This window comes from Podarcis muralis, chromosome 2 (genome assembly GCF_964188315.1).
Source record: "Podarcis muralis chromosome 2, rPodMur119.hap1.1, whole genome shotgun sequence".
Lineage (NCBI taxonomy): Eukaryota > Metazoa > Chordata > Lepidosauria > Squamata > Lacertidae > Podarcis > Podarcis muralis.
Window position 1 is genome coordinate 32,201,829 of NC_135656.1, and position 13,457 is coordinate 32,215,285.

At 44.0% G+C, this 13,457-nt stretch overlaps 1 protein-coding gene across 10 annotated transcripts in view; it reads left to right on the forward strand.

The window, feature by feature from the left end:
* Positions 1–13,457, forward strand: part of SPAG9 (sperm associated antigen 9) — a 78,415-nt gene that overhangs the window by 38,847 nt on the left and 26,111 nt on the right. For 8 of the 10 annotated variants that reach the window (XM_077924138.1, XM_077924135.1, XM_077924137.1 and 5 more), the window contains 6 exons: positions 1,244–1,365; positions 7,445–7,502; positions 9,701–9,853; positions 9,947–9,998; positions 11,947–12,077; positions 13,190–13,246. In XM_077924138.1, coding sequence (XP_077780264.1) covers positions 1,244–1,365; positions 7,445–7,502; positions 9,701–9,853; positions 9,947–9,998; positions 11,947–12,077; positions 13,190–13,246 — 573 coding nt within the window. Of the gene's footprint in view, positions 1–1,243; positions 1,366–7,444; positions 7,503–9,700; positions 9,854–9,946; positions 9,999–10,437; positions 10,569–11,946; positions 12,078–13,189; positions 13,247–13,457 lie in introns of all 10 variants that reach the window. The other 2 variants (XM_028716425.2, XM_028716427.2) reach the window with 1 other exon arrangement.

The following is a 13,457-nucleotide window of genomic DNA, read 5'->3' on the forward strand; positions in this document are numbered from 1 at the left end:
TGAAGGCGGGGGTAGGAGGAAGTCCCATTGCACAGCAGAGCTTTGTTCCCTGCATGCATACCCCACTTAATGCTATGTTGAATTCCACGTATAAGATCCAACAGTCTTGTTGGGCAAATTCCAGGACCCCAAAGACCCATACATGGCCCACGTTGCATAGGACACTTGGGAATGTCTGAAGCAATACAGTTGTCCACTGTGCTGCTGCTCTGCTTTTGCCTGCCCGCCCGCCCAGTACAAAGGGTCCTGATCTGCTGAGAAGATCGGAGCAGTGTGTTATGCAGCAGTCATTGTCCTTTTACTCAGGGTCTTCCAGGAGAGTTAAAGACAGTGTGCGAGAGAGCAGTGGTGAAGCTGTATGCTCTGCTACCGGGGGCGGAGAGCAGGCGGGGGCATGGCTGGCATCCCGGAGGGCGTGGCATGCTGTCCGTGGGGGTGTGGCACACATCCCGGGGGTGTGGCACGCCGCCTGTGAGGGCGTGGCTTGCGTTCTGGGGGCGTGGCGCCCGGCACGCAGGTGGGTGCGCGGCGCATGTCCGGGGAGGCCACCGCGATGTCACCCTATTGGAATAGTGGTGCCAAGGATGGTCCGCGCCCTCCGCACCCCGTTCCTCCGCCAGTGCAAGAGAGTCTTGTGCTGCTTCTAATCTGCTTAAGTGCTCCAGAATGCAAGGGCAGAGGGCTCTTGGGGTGAGAAGTTAAGGAGGGCTGACCTCCTACTGGTGCCGTGGGGAGGTGGGCCAGGGGAAAAGAGTGAAAGCCAGTCAAGTGGATGAAAGGAAGAGTAACCCAGGTCACGAGCTGTGCATTTGGGGTAAGTGGGGAGGAAGCATTACCTTGACACATGTCTCTGCCCCTTTACAGTTAAGCGCACCCACTGGTAGGTTTCTAGCACATAATTCTAGAGACACACCTGACTGTAATGCCTGACTTATATTGGCGGTTGCCAATGTGACACCCTCCAGATGTTGTTGGACTACAACTCCCATCATCCTCAGTTGTTGGCCATGCTAGCTGAGGGTTTATGGATGTTGTAGTCCAACAAAATCTGGAGGGCACCTCGTTGGCTACCGCTGCTTATTGCTGTGTTAGCTTTTATGGGCTGGAACCCACATTGTCAGACGCATGAAGTGATTTAGAAGACCATGTGCCCACACACATTGACACTCATTTGTGTGCGTACATTTACATATTTTTAAAACTTTTATTCTCCTGACTTTTAAATTCCAATTCTGTTGTGCAGCACACCTACCAAAGGCATAGAGAACAAAGCATTTGATCGTAATACAGAATCACTGTTCGAAGAACTATCTTCTGCTGGCACTGGTCTGATAGGGGATGTGGATGAAGGAGCAGACCTACTGGGTAAGTGGGTATTCTAAAAAAATCCTGTTGATTTCCATGCATTTCTTCAGCTTAAGAACTGTGAAGGTAATTGTTCTGTGAGAGTTGAGGAATGAAGTTGTTGAGAAAAGTATTCATGTTCAGTACTTCGTTTTAAGTAAGTTTCTTCTATATATAAAATGCTTACTAATTAAAAATGGTGAAGTTGAAAACATTCAGTCTCCTACATGAGGTTTTTACCAAAGGGAGTCTTTCGACTATTTATTCAGATCTCTGCTTTAGTGCAGTCCTAGGTTGCACTCAGAAGTAAGTTCCATTGAGTCCCTGATAGGTTTGGGTAAGGTTTCAGAGAAGGTGTAGCAGCTACTCACCAGGTGAGAAGGAAGTCATGTGACATGGGGAGGATATCTGAAACAGCCCCCAGAACCATCAGCCTGTACAATAATATGCAGAGGCACAAGACTACCCAAATATGAAGTGAATCTAGCATTTGCTCTGAGTTTTTAAGGACTGGTGAAATAACAAGTTTAATTTGGTAAATAGCAAGCTGAAAATAGAGCCCTCATTGGCTGCTCCTGTCTCTATCAGTCATCAGCATACAAGAGCAGGAGGGGCCTCATTTCTGAAATACGGTCATCCTCCATTCTTTGATATGCAGAGGTCCCTCTCGATACCCTTTCTAACGACCCCCATCCAGATCCATTACAGCCTAGATGATTTTTCCAGATCAGAACTTCTCCACCAGCTATAGTTAAAGGAGATGAGCCCAGTTCCACAGTCAGTTCTGTTAAAGAATGTAAGTCTATCCCCATTAGGAGGATTGCTAAACCTACGTAATAAATAAACCTAGCACTGCTCAAACTTTGTAGATTCCAGTTTGATGCAAATCAAGGCCCAATAGCAGTTTGGTGGGTTGGTTCTTGCAGGCTGTCAGCAGATGTTTTTTGCAGTGTCAAACATTGGGATCATATGGAATCAGTAAGCCAGATGCCTCTATAGCAGCGCTATACTCAGCTGTAAGAGGGGCACATTTTGTAATGTACACTATTTCCCAAGCAGATTTTCTATTTTGGGTCACGAAGAAGACCAAAGAGGCCCATTTAAAAGGATCAGAAAAAGGCAAATATTTGTAATTGCTAAATATTATTTTGGATAGTGAGCCTAAGATTCTAGCTAGCCATGGGCACAATAGAAGATGAAGATTTGGTTACTGAGTGGAAAAACTCAAGCTGAATGGGATTCGCCTGCCCCTCTCCCTCCTGTGCTTCCAGAAAAGTTTCTAGAGGGTCAGTGGCCCCTTCTGAAGAGCATGTGATGGGCTGCAGTGGGAAGAGGGAATTGCCCAAAATCAGCTGTAGGCCAAGTTTGCAAAATGTCATATTTGCAGAGCTACAAGCGAGACCTCGAATGCAGATTTAAATTCAGCAAATGGAATAGTAGTCTATAAGTACTCACAGAAGGAAACAATGTTGACAAGGGAGTGTTTCCAGCTGATCGGGAAGAAAAATAGACAACTACCCAGTTGTGTCGCATCTCTGGGATGGTTGCCATGACTTTGTGTGAAAATGTCAGAATTGTTCAGGTTAGCCAGAATCCTCACTTCCCTTTAGTGTACATGCCTGAACTGTGTAACCCAAGCACAAGCATTAAAGGGCCAGGTAGTTGAACTCAACTGCCGTGCTCCCCCTGATAGAGCACATATGGGTGCCTTCTCAGCACCACACACTCCAGGTTCTGTTGAGCAGTTGAGGTAGGCCTATATCACTTGGCAGCTGCGGCTAGTAGGATTGCTCTTTTGTCTGCTTCCCTATGGCACACCTTCATTTTTATGCTATAATGTCAGCACAGCACGGTATACGCCAGGCACCGCTGCAGTCACAGGAATGAAAATAAAGGTTTCAGTAGTAGTTCTGCTCTTTCTGGAGTTGAGCAGGAAACATGCCCTGGCATAGCCCAGGTGCCAGGATTTATTTATTTTTATTGTTGGAAGGTAGTTACCCTAGTTACAAAACTCTGCATGTAGCCTCGGCTAGAATTATGCCTTTCAACAGATGTGCTGCAGATACTCAAGTACATTTTATTCTCTTTGTGGTGGGCAATATAAATTTCATTCATCTATTTCAAACAGCATTTATGATTTGACTTTATTTAAAAATTTAAAAAGCATTACAAGTATTTGGCTTTCGAATAAGGGGGAGTCACATATGTAGCTTGGTGAATAGCATCAGTCTTCTCCATTCATTGTCCTCTGAAATTAAGTTGGCTGATTTGAATGAATATACGATGGACAGCATTAACTAGTGAAATGGAGAGTCTTGACTCTACTGATGTCCTTTTAATGGGTTTATTAATGAGTTGCTTTTAAAGCTCTTGATGTCTGTTTTAAGAGAGCGTTGCAAAGACAACTCGCATAGCCCGGATTAGGGATGAGGAACCTGCTACCCTCCTGATGTTGGTGGAGCACAGTTTCCATCACTCCTGACCTTTGGCCATCATGGCTGGATGGGAATAGAATCCAACATTTGAAGGGTAGGAGGATCCCAGACTTTAGCCTGGATCTTCTAGGATTTGAAGGGAAACGACTAAATGCGGCAGAATAATCCTAATGTGTTTATACAGAAGTCCTACTGAGTTCAGTGGGACCCAATTTGAAATAAGTGTGCATTTTGTATGAAATGCCTTGTTTTGTAGCGTGATAGGCAATATATCTGCTGTTTGACTTATGGAGCATGGTTCCACAATGTTAGTTTACATGGGATTCTCCAATTTTCTTTCTCTTGGGCTGCATACCCAGGGGAATATTCTGGTGTGTATGTTTTTTATATTTTCGAAAGTGATTGTTTTGAAGTTCAATATTCTTGGCTGCTGCTATCATAATATATGTTGTTATTTTGGTTTTTATCCTGCTTGGTATCTCCCCCCCCCCCAACCATTTTGTTTGATAATCGTTTCTCTGTTAGGGACACCAGCAGTTAAAAGTGTAGTGCAAATAACTCAAGTCTATCTCTACGAACAGCACTTTTTGAAATCCTCTAAAAACTCAAACTTCAGCCACTTTTGAAGAAAAGATCCATTATTTTCTACAGCTATAGGCAGATACTGGCCCAGGTTCTGTCTTGTGAAACCACCCAAACGTGGAGAAGCAGTTGGAAATAAGAACAGGGTTTGAAGTATTTTGTATTCTCATTTTGTATCCTCCCTGGGATCTTGGGATGAAGGGCAGTATAAACAAACCAACAAACCTTCTGAAACCATCATGACTGTTTGCTGATCACTGAGTACAGGGCCCCCTTCTTTTGTATTTAAAGCACAAGCACATGTCAAACGCATTGCAGGATGTAAATTGAAGAGCTGGCTAGTTGGAGGGCATGAAGAATGCATTGTGATGCTGCTATCCTGGCAGAATGAGGGCAGGGTTCCTTTCTCCTGCGCAGCAAGTGCAGTACATAGGAAGCTGCCTTTTACTGATTCAGACCACAGGTCCACCTAGCTCAGCATTGGCAGCAGCTCCTTGGGGTTTCAGGCAGAGTTTTCTCCCATCCCTACCTCGAGGACTCAACCTTCTTGAGTCCTTCTGCATGCAATGCTCTGCCACTGAGCTGCAGCCCCTCTCCAACAGTGAGACTTCTTGCAGGTGGGTTTTGACCTGTTCATCTGCGTCAACACTGTGAGAGCGGCCACATAAAAGCGAGATACCTTGTTTCCCTGGCATCAGTCAGCATTCCATGCGTTTTAGAGAATATGATCCTTATTTCTCAAAAGAGTACATTCAATATGCTTAAGGAATCGAGGAGCAAGATATTGGCCTTGTTCCAGTGACTTCGTACACTACTCCAGTGGGTGCACAGAGCTCCCCTCCTTGTGCAGGTACTTACCGATTCATTTCAATAGAGTGGGCAGCTTGTGGTGTAAATATATGGACCTGCCCTCCCTGCCTCCCGCCAGGTGAGCAGGGCAGCCCATTTGCTGTGGAGAAGCACTAAATTACTACGTGCTTATTCTGTTGGAGGAGTTGGTCTCATTTGCTCAGTTTTGCAAATACATGTGTAAATAGCAAATACGTTCCAAAGCTATACACATTTTAGCAGGGTCTTAATTTTCCTAGATTTGCCCAGAAACCTGTAACCTTTTATCGGCCTGTGTTCTAAGATTGATGTAAGAAGGGTTGCCCAGTTTAAACACCCGTGTTTTTTTATGGTGAGCCATCAAGAATGTAGCTATGACATTGCCGCTTCCCCAAAATATTATTGGAACGTTATAACTTTAGATACCTTTCAGAGGTCTGAAATGTGTAGCTGTTGGTATATTTTAAGTTGTAAAGGTCACCCCCCCCAACAGACACTTTAACAAAGTAACAGCTGCCAGTGTTTGTAACACCATTTATACCAAGCACTCCCAAACTCAGCCCTCCAGCTGTTTTGGGACTACAATTCCCATCATCCCTGACCACTGATCCTGTTAGCTAGGGATGATGGGAGTTGTAGTCCCAAAACAGCTGGAGGGCCGAGTTTGGGGATGCCTGATTTATATCAACAAACCATGTACGGTCTCCACTGTCCCTTCCCCAAAAAGATACTGCAGTGATGGGAAAAGTGCAGAATAAGGCAACTAATAACATTTTCTGCCTTGTGGAAACCCTTAAGCATTTGGGACTTTAGGAAAAGAAAAAGGGGTGATGTGGGACAGGTAAATTATGTGTGGCTTGGAAAGACTAGATGGGTGGGTGTGTCCTTTTGGCTTTGCCTTGGGGTCATTCAGTAAAATTGGGCACTACCTTATTTTCATATGTGTGTGTGTGTGAGTGTGTTCTCTCTCTCACACACACAGACCCCTTCATCAAAAAGAACCAAGGAAAGTAATTCAAAACGGACCAAAGAAAGAAGTGTGTGGCTGACATGCAACCCATAATTAACTGATTAAATTCCCTATTTTAAAATGTGGTGATGGCCATGGGCAGGTGGCTTCAAGAGGCAGTGGCAGGAGGTGGGGGTTAGTCAGTCTTGAAGGGTGTAGGTCTTTCTACAACCTCCCTGGCTAAATGGAACCCCTATTTTCAGTAGTGTTACCTTTTGGGATTTAGATTCCTGGGAACAAACTGAAGAAGAAAGGCTGTTGCTTTATGTTGCCTCTTTATGGGTTTCTTGGAGGTTCCGGATGCCGGACTAGAGCAATGCTTGGTCCAGCGAGGCTTCTCCTAGATCTTGACCATACTTTTTGACACTACTCTCTTTTAACTGTTTTTGTCTTACTATATGAGTCATTTTTAAATCAGAACATAATTTGGCTTCAGGCGTTTACTGCTGGCTTTGCTTTGAAATCACTCATATCTCTAGTATTGTGCTGTACCTCACTCATACTGCTCTCCTTACATAAAATATTTCTTCTTCTTCTTGCTCTTCATGGGATTCATGGGCTTTAAAGACCATAATTTCTTTGGTAAGGAATCATCTCATTTGGGGAACATTTGCAAGGGCGTTGCATTGTCTTTGAGCTTTTTCACGTTCTGCATCTCTTCTCTGTGTTGTGACACAGCTTTCAGCATCAAATATGCGTAATTTAAATTTGTAGTGTAAACTTTAATTGATTTTCAACACTTGTTTTAATACAATTTATTTTCTGCAAGAGCAGTTAAACATTGGATTCTTGGACTGAAAATATTTTGCATTGTTCTTCTGGGCTTCAGAGAGCCTACCTGTTGAACACTTTAAAAGTCCAGCAGCAAGATTTAGTTTTGAAAACTGTTGTTTTCAGCTATTAAGGAATCAGGTGCTTCGATAAACTCCAAGAACTATCCTACCTGCATAGGTTGTTCTTCCATTTTTATATTTTATTGACTGTTTGACAGGTGGCTTGAGAAGTAGTATGCAACACTATTAAATAAATGATTGAATACATTTCAGTGGAGGAAGCTAATCTATGTGCAAGCAGTGCAGTTCCTTCCATTGAAATTAATGTGGAGTCCCACTTACATAGTAGCCCCACATGAACCTCGGAGCAGCATACACTAAACTCTGTATCAGGGTACATAAGTTTGAGAACTAACACTTGCACTAGTAATTTCAATGTTTTTAAGCTGTTTACTCTGTTCTGTCTTTGAAAGGAATGGGTCGTGAAGTTGAAAACCTTATCTTAGAAAATACACAACTGCTAGAAACCAAGTGAGTAACTTTTTCAGCTGTTGAACATAGAATTGCTTCTGCTAAACTTGTTTTAAAATTGATCATGAGACTGGTTGCTGGTTCATAAAGGATATATGAATTCCTGGGGACAAACTGAAGAATCATAGAATCATAAAGTTGGAATAGACCACAAGGGCCATCAAGTCCAACCCCCTGCCAAGCAGGAAACAGAAGAAAGGTTGTTGCTTTTATAGCCTCTTTATGGGTTTCTTGGAGGTTCCGGATGCCAGACTAGAGCAATATAATCAATTATTCCCAAGGCCCTTGTTCCATATATCTAGGTGACAGATGTAGGTTAGTTGATGCTTTAGGTGTTTGCACTATTCTGATCTCTAATGGTTAATATAATTAATATAATAGGCTGTCTAGTCATGCTGGCCACATGACCCAGAAAGCCGTCTGTGGACAATCGCCAGCTTCCTCGGCCTAAAGTGCCGCAGCCCCATAGTCTTCTTTGGCTGGACTTAACCATCCGGAGGTCCTTTACCTTTTACCTTACATATTCCTTTAGTTAATGAAAGGTACAAAATTACAAAACGCACAGGGAATCTCAGAACACTAGAGCTTGGGTTTCTTAAGTGTAGCTGACCGTCAATAGCTTCAGGACAATCAGAAACAACTCTCCCTCATTCACTAATTTGTTTGTTCCCAAGAGCAGTGCTTTTTTCCCCTTTAAAAATGTTTAGGGGTGCTCTCATTTTCCTACTTGAAACACTGCCCCTCAATGAGGCCAAACTTAGATTCACAAAATGTTTAGGGGTATGCGTACCCCCAGAAAAAAGCACTGTCCAAGAGGATCTGTTTAGATGTTGCAGAGCTAGACTAGTTTAGGCGGGGCTAACGTTTTTGGGGCACAGGGTTCACCAACCCTCTGGGGCCACACGCAGTTGTGGACATGGCCAAAAGAGGGTGTGGCCACTCAGCACTCTCACATGTGCGCAGACACCCACAGGCATACTGCTCCCCCCCCAGGTGTACAGATCAGATAAGGAGGTGGGTTATTGCCCAGTACTGTGTTCACTCACCGTATTTTTCACTCTATAAGACGCACCAGACCACAAGACGCAACTAGTTTTTGGAGGAGGAAAACAAGAAAAAAAAATATTCTGAATCTCAGAAGCCAGAACAACAAGAGCGATCGCTGCGCAGTGACAGCAGCAATCCCTCTTGCTGTTCTGGCTTCTGCGATAGCTGCGCAGCCTGCATTCGCTCCATAAGACGCACACACATTTCCCCTTACTTTTTAGGAGGGAAAAAGTGAGTCTTATAGAGCAAAAAATACAGTAATCATTTTTGCTGCTGTCAAATTTAGAGGGGTCCTGGGGGGCAATATTAAACACCCCCCCACCAAAACTGAGGGTTAGACAACCCTGGGCTAGTCCAATATGGCAAATTATACTATTTGCCGAATAAAAACAAATGTTGCAAGCTATGTTTTGTGCAAGCTGTTGAAGCTGTCGCTGTGAATAGAAACGGAACACAAAATATGAATCTGGGGCAGCCAGTGCCAACGTAGTGCTGCGGCAATTGTTCCATCAGTGCAAACATTTCAGCTTGCCAGATGTGGTGATGCACCCTCCCCATACTGCTCTGGGGATTCTCCTGGTGGAAGGCGTAGTGCAGGCTTCCGCTAGTGAGACTCATTTGTTTCATACTGCCCAAAGCTATTTTTGTAAGTGGGGGGAGGGGCATAACTCTTTGTCGCTTGAATTCCTATGATAGGATTGAAATAACGGTCGTAAAAATAAATAGATCAATTTCTGTGATACTGGTAAAGGTAAAGGGACCTCTGACCATTAGGTCCAGTCGTGGCCGACTCTGGGGTTGCGGTGCTCATCTCGCTTTATTGGCCAAGGGAGCCGGCGTACAGCTTCCGGGTCATGCGGCCAGCGTGACTAAGCCGCTTCTGGCGAACCAGAGCATCGCACGGAGATGCCATTTACCTTCCCGCAGGAGCGGTACTTATTTATCTGCTTGCACTTTGACGTGCTTTCAAACTGCTAGGTGGGCAGGAGCAGGGACCGAACAACGGGAGTTCACCCCGTTGCAGGGATTCGAACCGCCGACCTTCTGATTGGCAAGTCCTAGGCTCTGTGGTTTAACCCACAGCACCACCTGCGCCCCTCAGGTGATACTGGTAGAAATGACCTAATTACAGCTATCTTTGTTGTCTTCAGAAATGCCTTGAATGTGGTGAAGAATGACTTAATAGCAAAAGTAGATGAGCTCACCTGCGAGAAGGATGTGCTGAAAGGAGAGCTGGAAGCTGTAAAACTGGCCAAACAAAAGCTTGAAGAGAAGAACAAGGAATTGGAAGAAGAACTTAGAAAGTGAGTGTAATACGCATGTTTCATGTACAGCAGAGAAGATCTTACCAGGGATTCTGCAACTAACTTCATTGATAACTCTTGTTTCTTGTTTAGAGCCCGCGCAGAAGCAGAAGAAGCGAGGCAAAAAGCAAAGGAAGACGATGATGTATGTAATTGCATTGGCAGCTTTTTATCTAATCCCGTTTCTTATTTGTGTAACATTGCTCTTAAAATACCCTGACCTTTTGAAAGAGTTTTTGAGAAGAAGTGTGCACTTGTCCTTTCTTTATTTGCTGCAACTCCTCTTGCAGTTGTAGAGTGGACTATGACATCTGGGGGATGCTGAATTAGTCTGCTTCCTCCACCCCTCCTTTGGACACCAAGGGGCTGTGAGGGGCTGGTTCCATTGTTGCCACTGTTTCTTCCCGCCCATTACTGCACTTTATATATAGCCATAAACACCTGTAAATTATTTTGAAACGACTGTCTTAGGCCCTTAGTGCAGTTCATTGGTGATGGAAGAGAAAGTAACTCCTCCTTAAACTGTACATAATTTGCTACGTTAAGCATTCTTGGTTCTCTTTTTCCCCCACCCCCATGTGCAGAGTGACATTCCTACTGCTCAGAGAAAGCGATTCACTCGGGTTGAAATGGCCCGTGTCCTCATGGAAAGAAATCAGTATAAAGAGCGGCTAATGGAGCTCCAAGAAGCAGTGCGATGGACTGAGATGATACGGCAAGTGCAGTTTTCTTAGGCTTGTTCATAGTATTTTACGGTTATGGTTGCAATGCTAGATAGCTAGCTCTCTCTCTCTCTCTCTCTCTCTCTCTCTCTCTCTCTCTCATATAATTGCAGTGGGTTGGACTAAATAATCCTTTGGTCCCTTCCAACTCTACCAATCTGCGAATCTGTGAAACTGCTGCTATTATTGTACAGTGGTACCTCAGGTTAAGAACTTAATTCGTTCTGGAGGTCTGTTCTTAACCTGAAACTGTTCTTAACCTGAAGCACCACTTTAGCTAATGGGGCCTCCCGCTGCACCGCCAGAGCACAATTTCTGTTCTTATCCTGAAGCAAAGTTCTTAACCCGAGGTACTATTTCTGGGTTAGCGGAGTCTGTAACCTAAATCATCTGTAACCTGAAGCATATGTAACCCGAGGTACCACTGTATTGCGTTGTGGAGAGTAGATTATTTTTAAGAGTAAAGGGGGCCAGACCATCAAAGAGAAAGGGCTGTAGCCCTTCTACATACTTTGCATGTAGAGCATCCCAGGTTAACTTCCCAAGTAGGGCTGAGAAAGAGTCCTGCCTGAAACCCTAGAGCAGCGGTTCTCTTCTTTTTTTATAATAATTTTTATTGAATGATTTTATGTTACAAAAAACAATACAACCATACTACCACTAAATATAATTAAGAAATAAAAATCACATACATCAATATTTAGTTTATTTGTTATTTACCGTCTTATTTCCTCCCAAACATTCCATACAAAAACACACATATGTGCAGAGACCCACACACCCACACCCACACCCACACACAAAATGATAATAATGAAAGTAAATATTTTCCCCCTTTTATCTTCCAAAATATTTTCTTCAACTTTGACTTCCTGTGGTTCTCAATCTGTGGGTCCCCAGATGATGTTGGACTACAACTCCCATCATCCCTGAGCTCTGGCCTTGCTAGCTAGGGGTGATGGGAGTTGTAGTTCAACAACATCTGGGGACCCACAGGTTGAGAAAGGCTGCCCTAGAGAGTTGCTGCCAGTCAGGGCAGAAAATAAGGAGCCAGTGTTTCTCAGGCTTGTGTGTCCAGCTGTTGTTGGACTACAACTCGCATCACCCCTGACTTCTGGTCCTGCTATCTAGAGATGATGGCAGTCTGGCAACAGCTGGGGACCCAAGTTTGAGAAACACTGATCTAGATGGACCAGGGAGCTTCCTACCCTCCCCACCCATTGCTTAGCTCTTAGCATCCCCCCCCCCCAAAAAAAAAGCTGGGCACACATTTAGTATCATATCTCTGAATGAAGAGATGGTGCTTGGCAGACAGACTCCAAGGAGATGATCTGCAGCAGTAGGAGGGGCGTACTGCACCCCCATGTGCAGAGTGACATTCCTACTGCTCAGAGAAAGCGTTTCACTCGGGTTGAAATGGCCCGTGTCCTCATGGAAAGAAATCAGTATAAAGAGCGGCTAATGGAGCTCCAAGAAGCAGTGCGATGGACTGAGATGATACGGCAAGTGCAGTTTTCTTAGGCTTGTTCATAGTATTTTACGGTTATGGTTGCAATGCTAGATAGCTAGCTCTCTCTCTCTCTCTCTCTCTCTCTCTCTCTCTCTCTCATATAATTGCAGTGGGTTGGACTAAATAATCCTTTGGTCCCTTCCAACTCTACCAATCTGCGAATCTGTGAAACTGCTGCTATTATTGTACAGTGGTACCTCAGGTTAAGAACTTAATTCGTTTAGTATCATATCTCTGAATGAAGAGATGGTGCTTGGCAGACAGACTCCAAGGAGATGATCTGCAGCAGTAGGAGGGGCGTACTGCACCTCTCACTTTGAACTTCTTCCCTAGGCACTCCTGTACTTTTAACATCTCATTTGGCTGCCACCTAATGGTTGGATGTGATTGCTGCAGTTTAGTTTTACTATGGAAAGATATTTAGACCTCTTTGTGACTAAGTTGACTTGTTTTGCATGAGCCACGTTCTGCTATGGAGCAGTCCCTGTAGTCCTTGCACATGCAGCTTTTGCAGCCATAATGCTTGGTACTTCCTCTGATGAAATTATTTTGTACAAATGGCTGTTTGGAACTGCTTTCCTAATGCATGCATGAGGTGGACAAAACCGTCATCGAGCGGTGGATGATCTTATCAGGAACTTAACCTTCTGTGAACAAAAAAACTAATTGAAATGTGCATGATGCCCTTACACTATTTACCCTTCACCAGATATACTAATAAGTGTGTGTGTGTTTTAGGGGATGAGCGGTCAAAATAGTAACTTGAATTTTTAGAATATCCAGATACTAATTTTGTTGAACAGTAATCTAACTTCATGTACAACTAAACCCAGTTTAGAGGGCATGTGGTAGATGCACAGGGGGAAGTGCAGAATGGAAATGTCTTGCTGCTCAAACAGGCCTTGTTCTGCACACACATGCCCCACTTAGCACTATGTTAAATTGCACCCTCTTTATTCAGCAATCCCTCCCCACCCACCTCATCAATTTATTAGTATTGTATCTTGTAATCAGACATGAGCCATTTGCTACTTTGATGTGTCGTGCAGAGCATTCTAGGTCATCCTATTGCTCAGCTAATTAGGTTTTGATTTTTTTCGTTAGGGCATCACGAGAAAATCCAGCCATGCAAGAGAAGAAGAGATCAAGCCTTTGGCAGTTGTAAGTACTGAAATGCAATCAGATGCTGGTATTATGCACAAAGCCTTTTTTGTTTCTTTACTGCGCAAGGAACCAATAACAACAAACCTATTTTCTCTTTGCTATCTAGAATGCCAGCTGGGTAAGACTGACCTTAAGACAGATTGTAAGATGCATCTTGCAATGTTGGTTATGCACTTGGCCGAGAAACATAACTGCCTTAATCTAATTG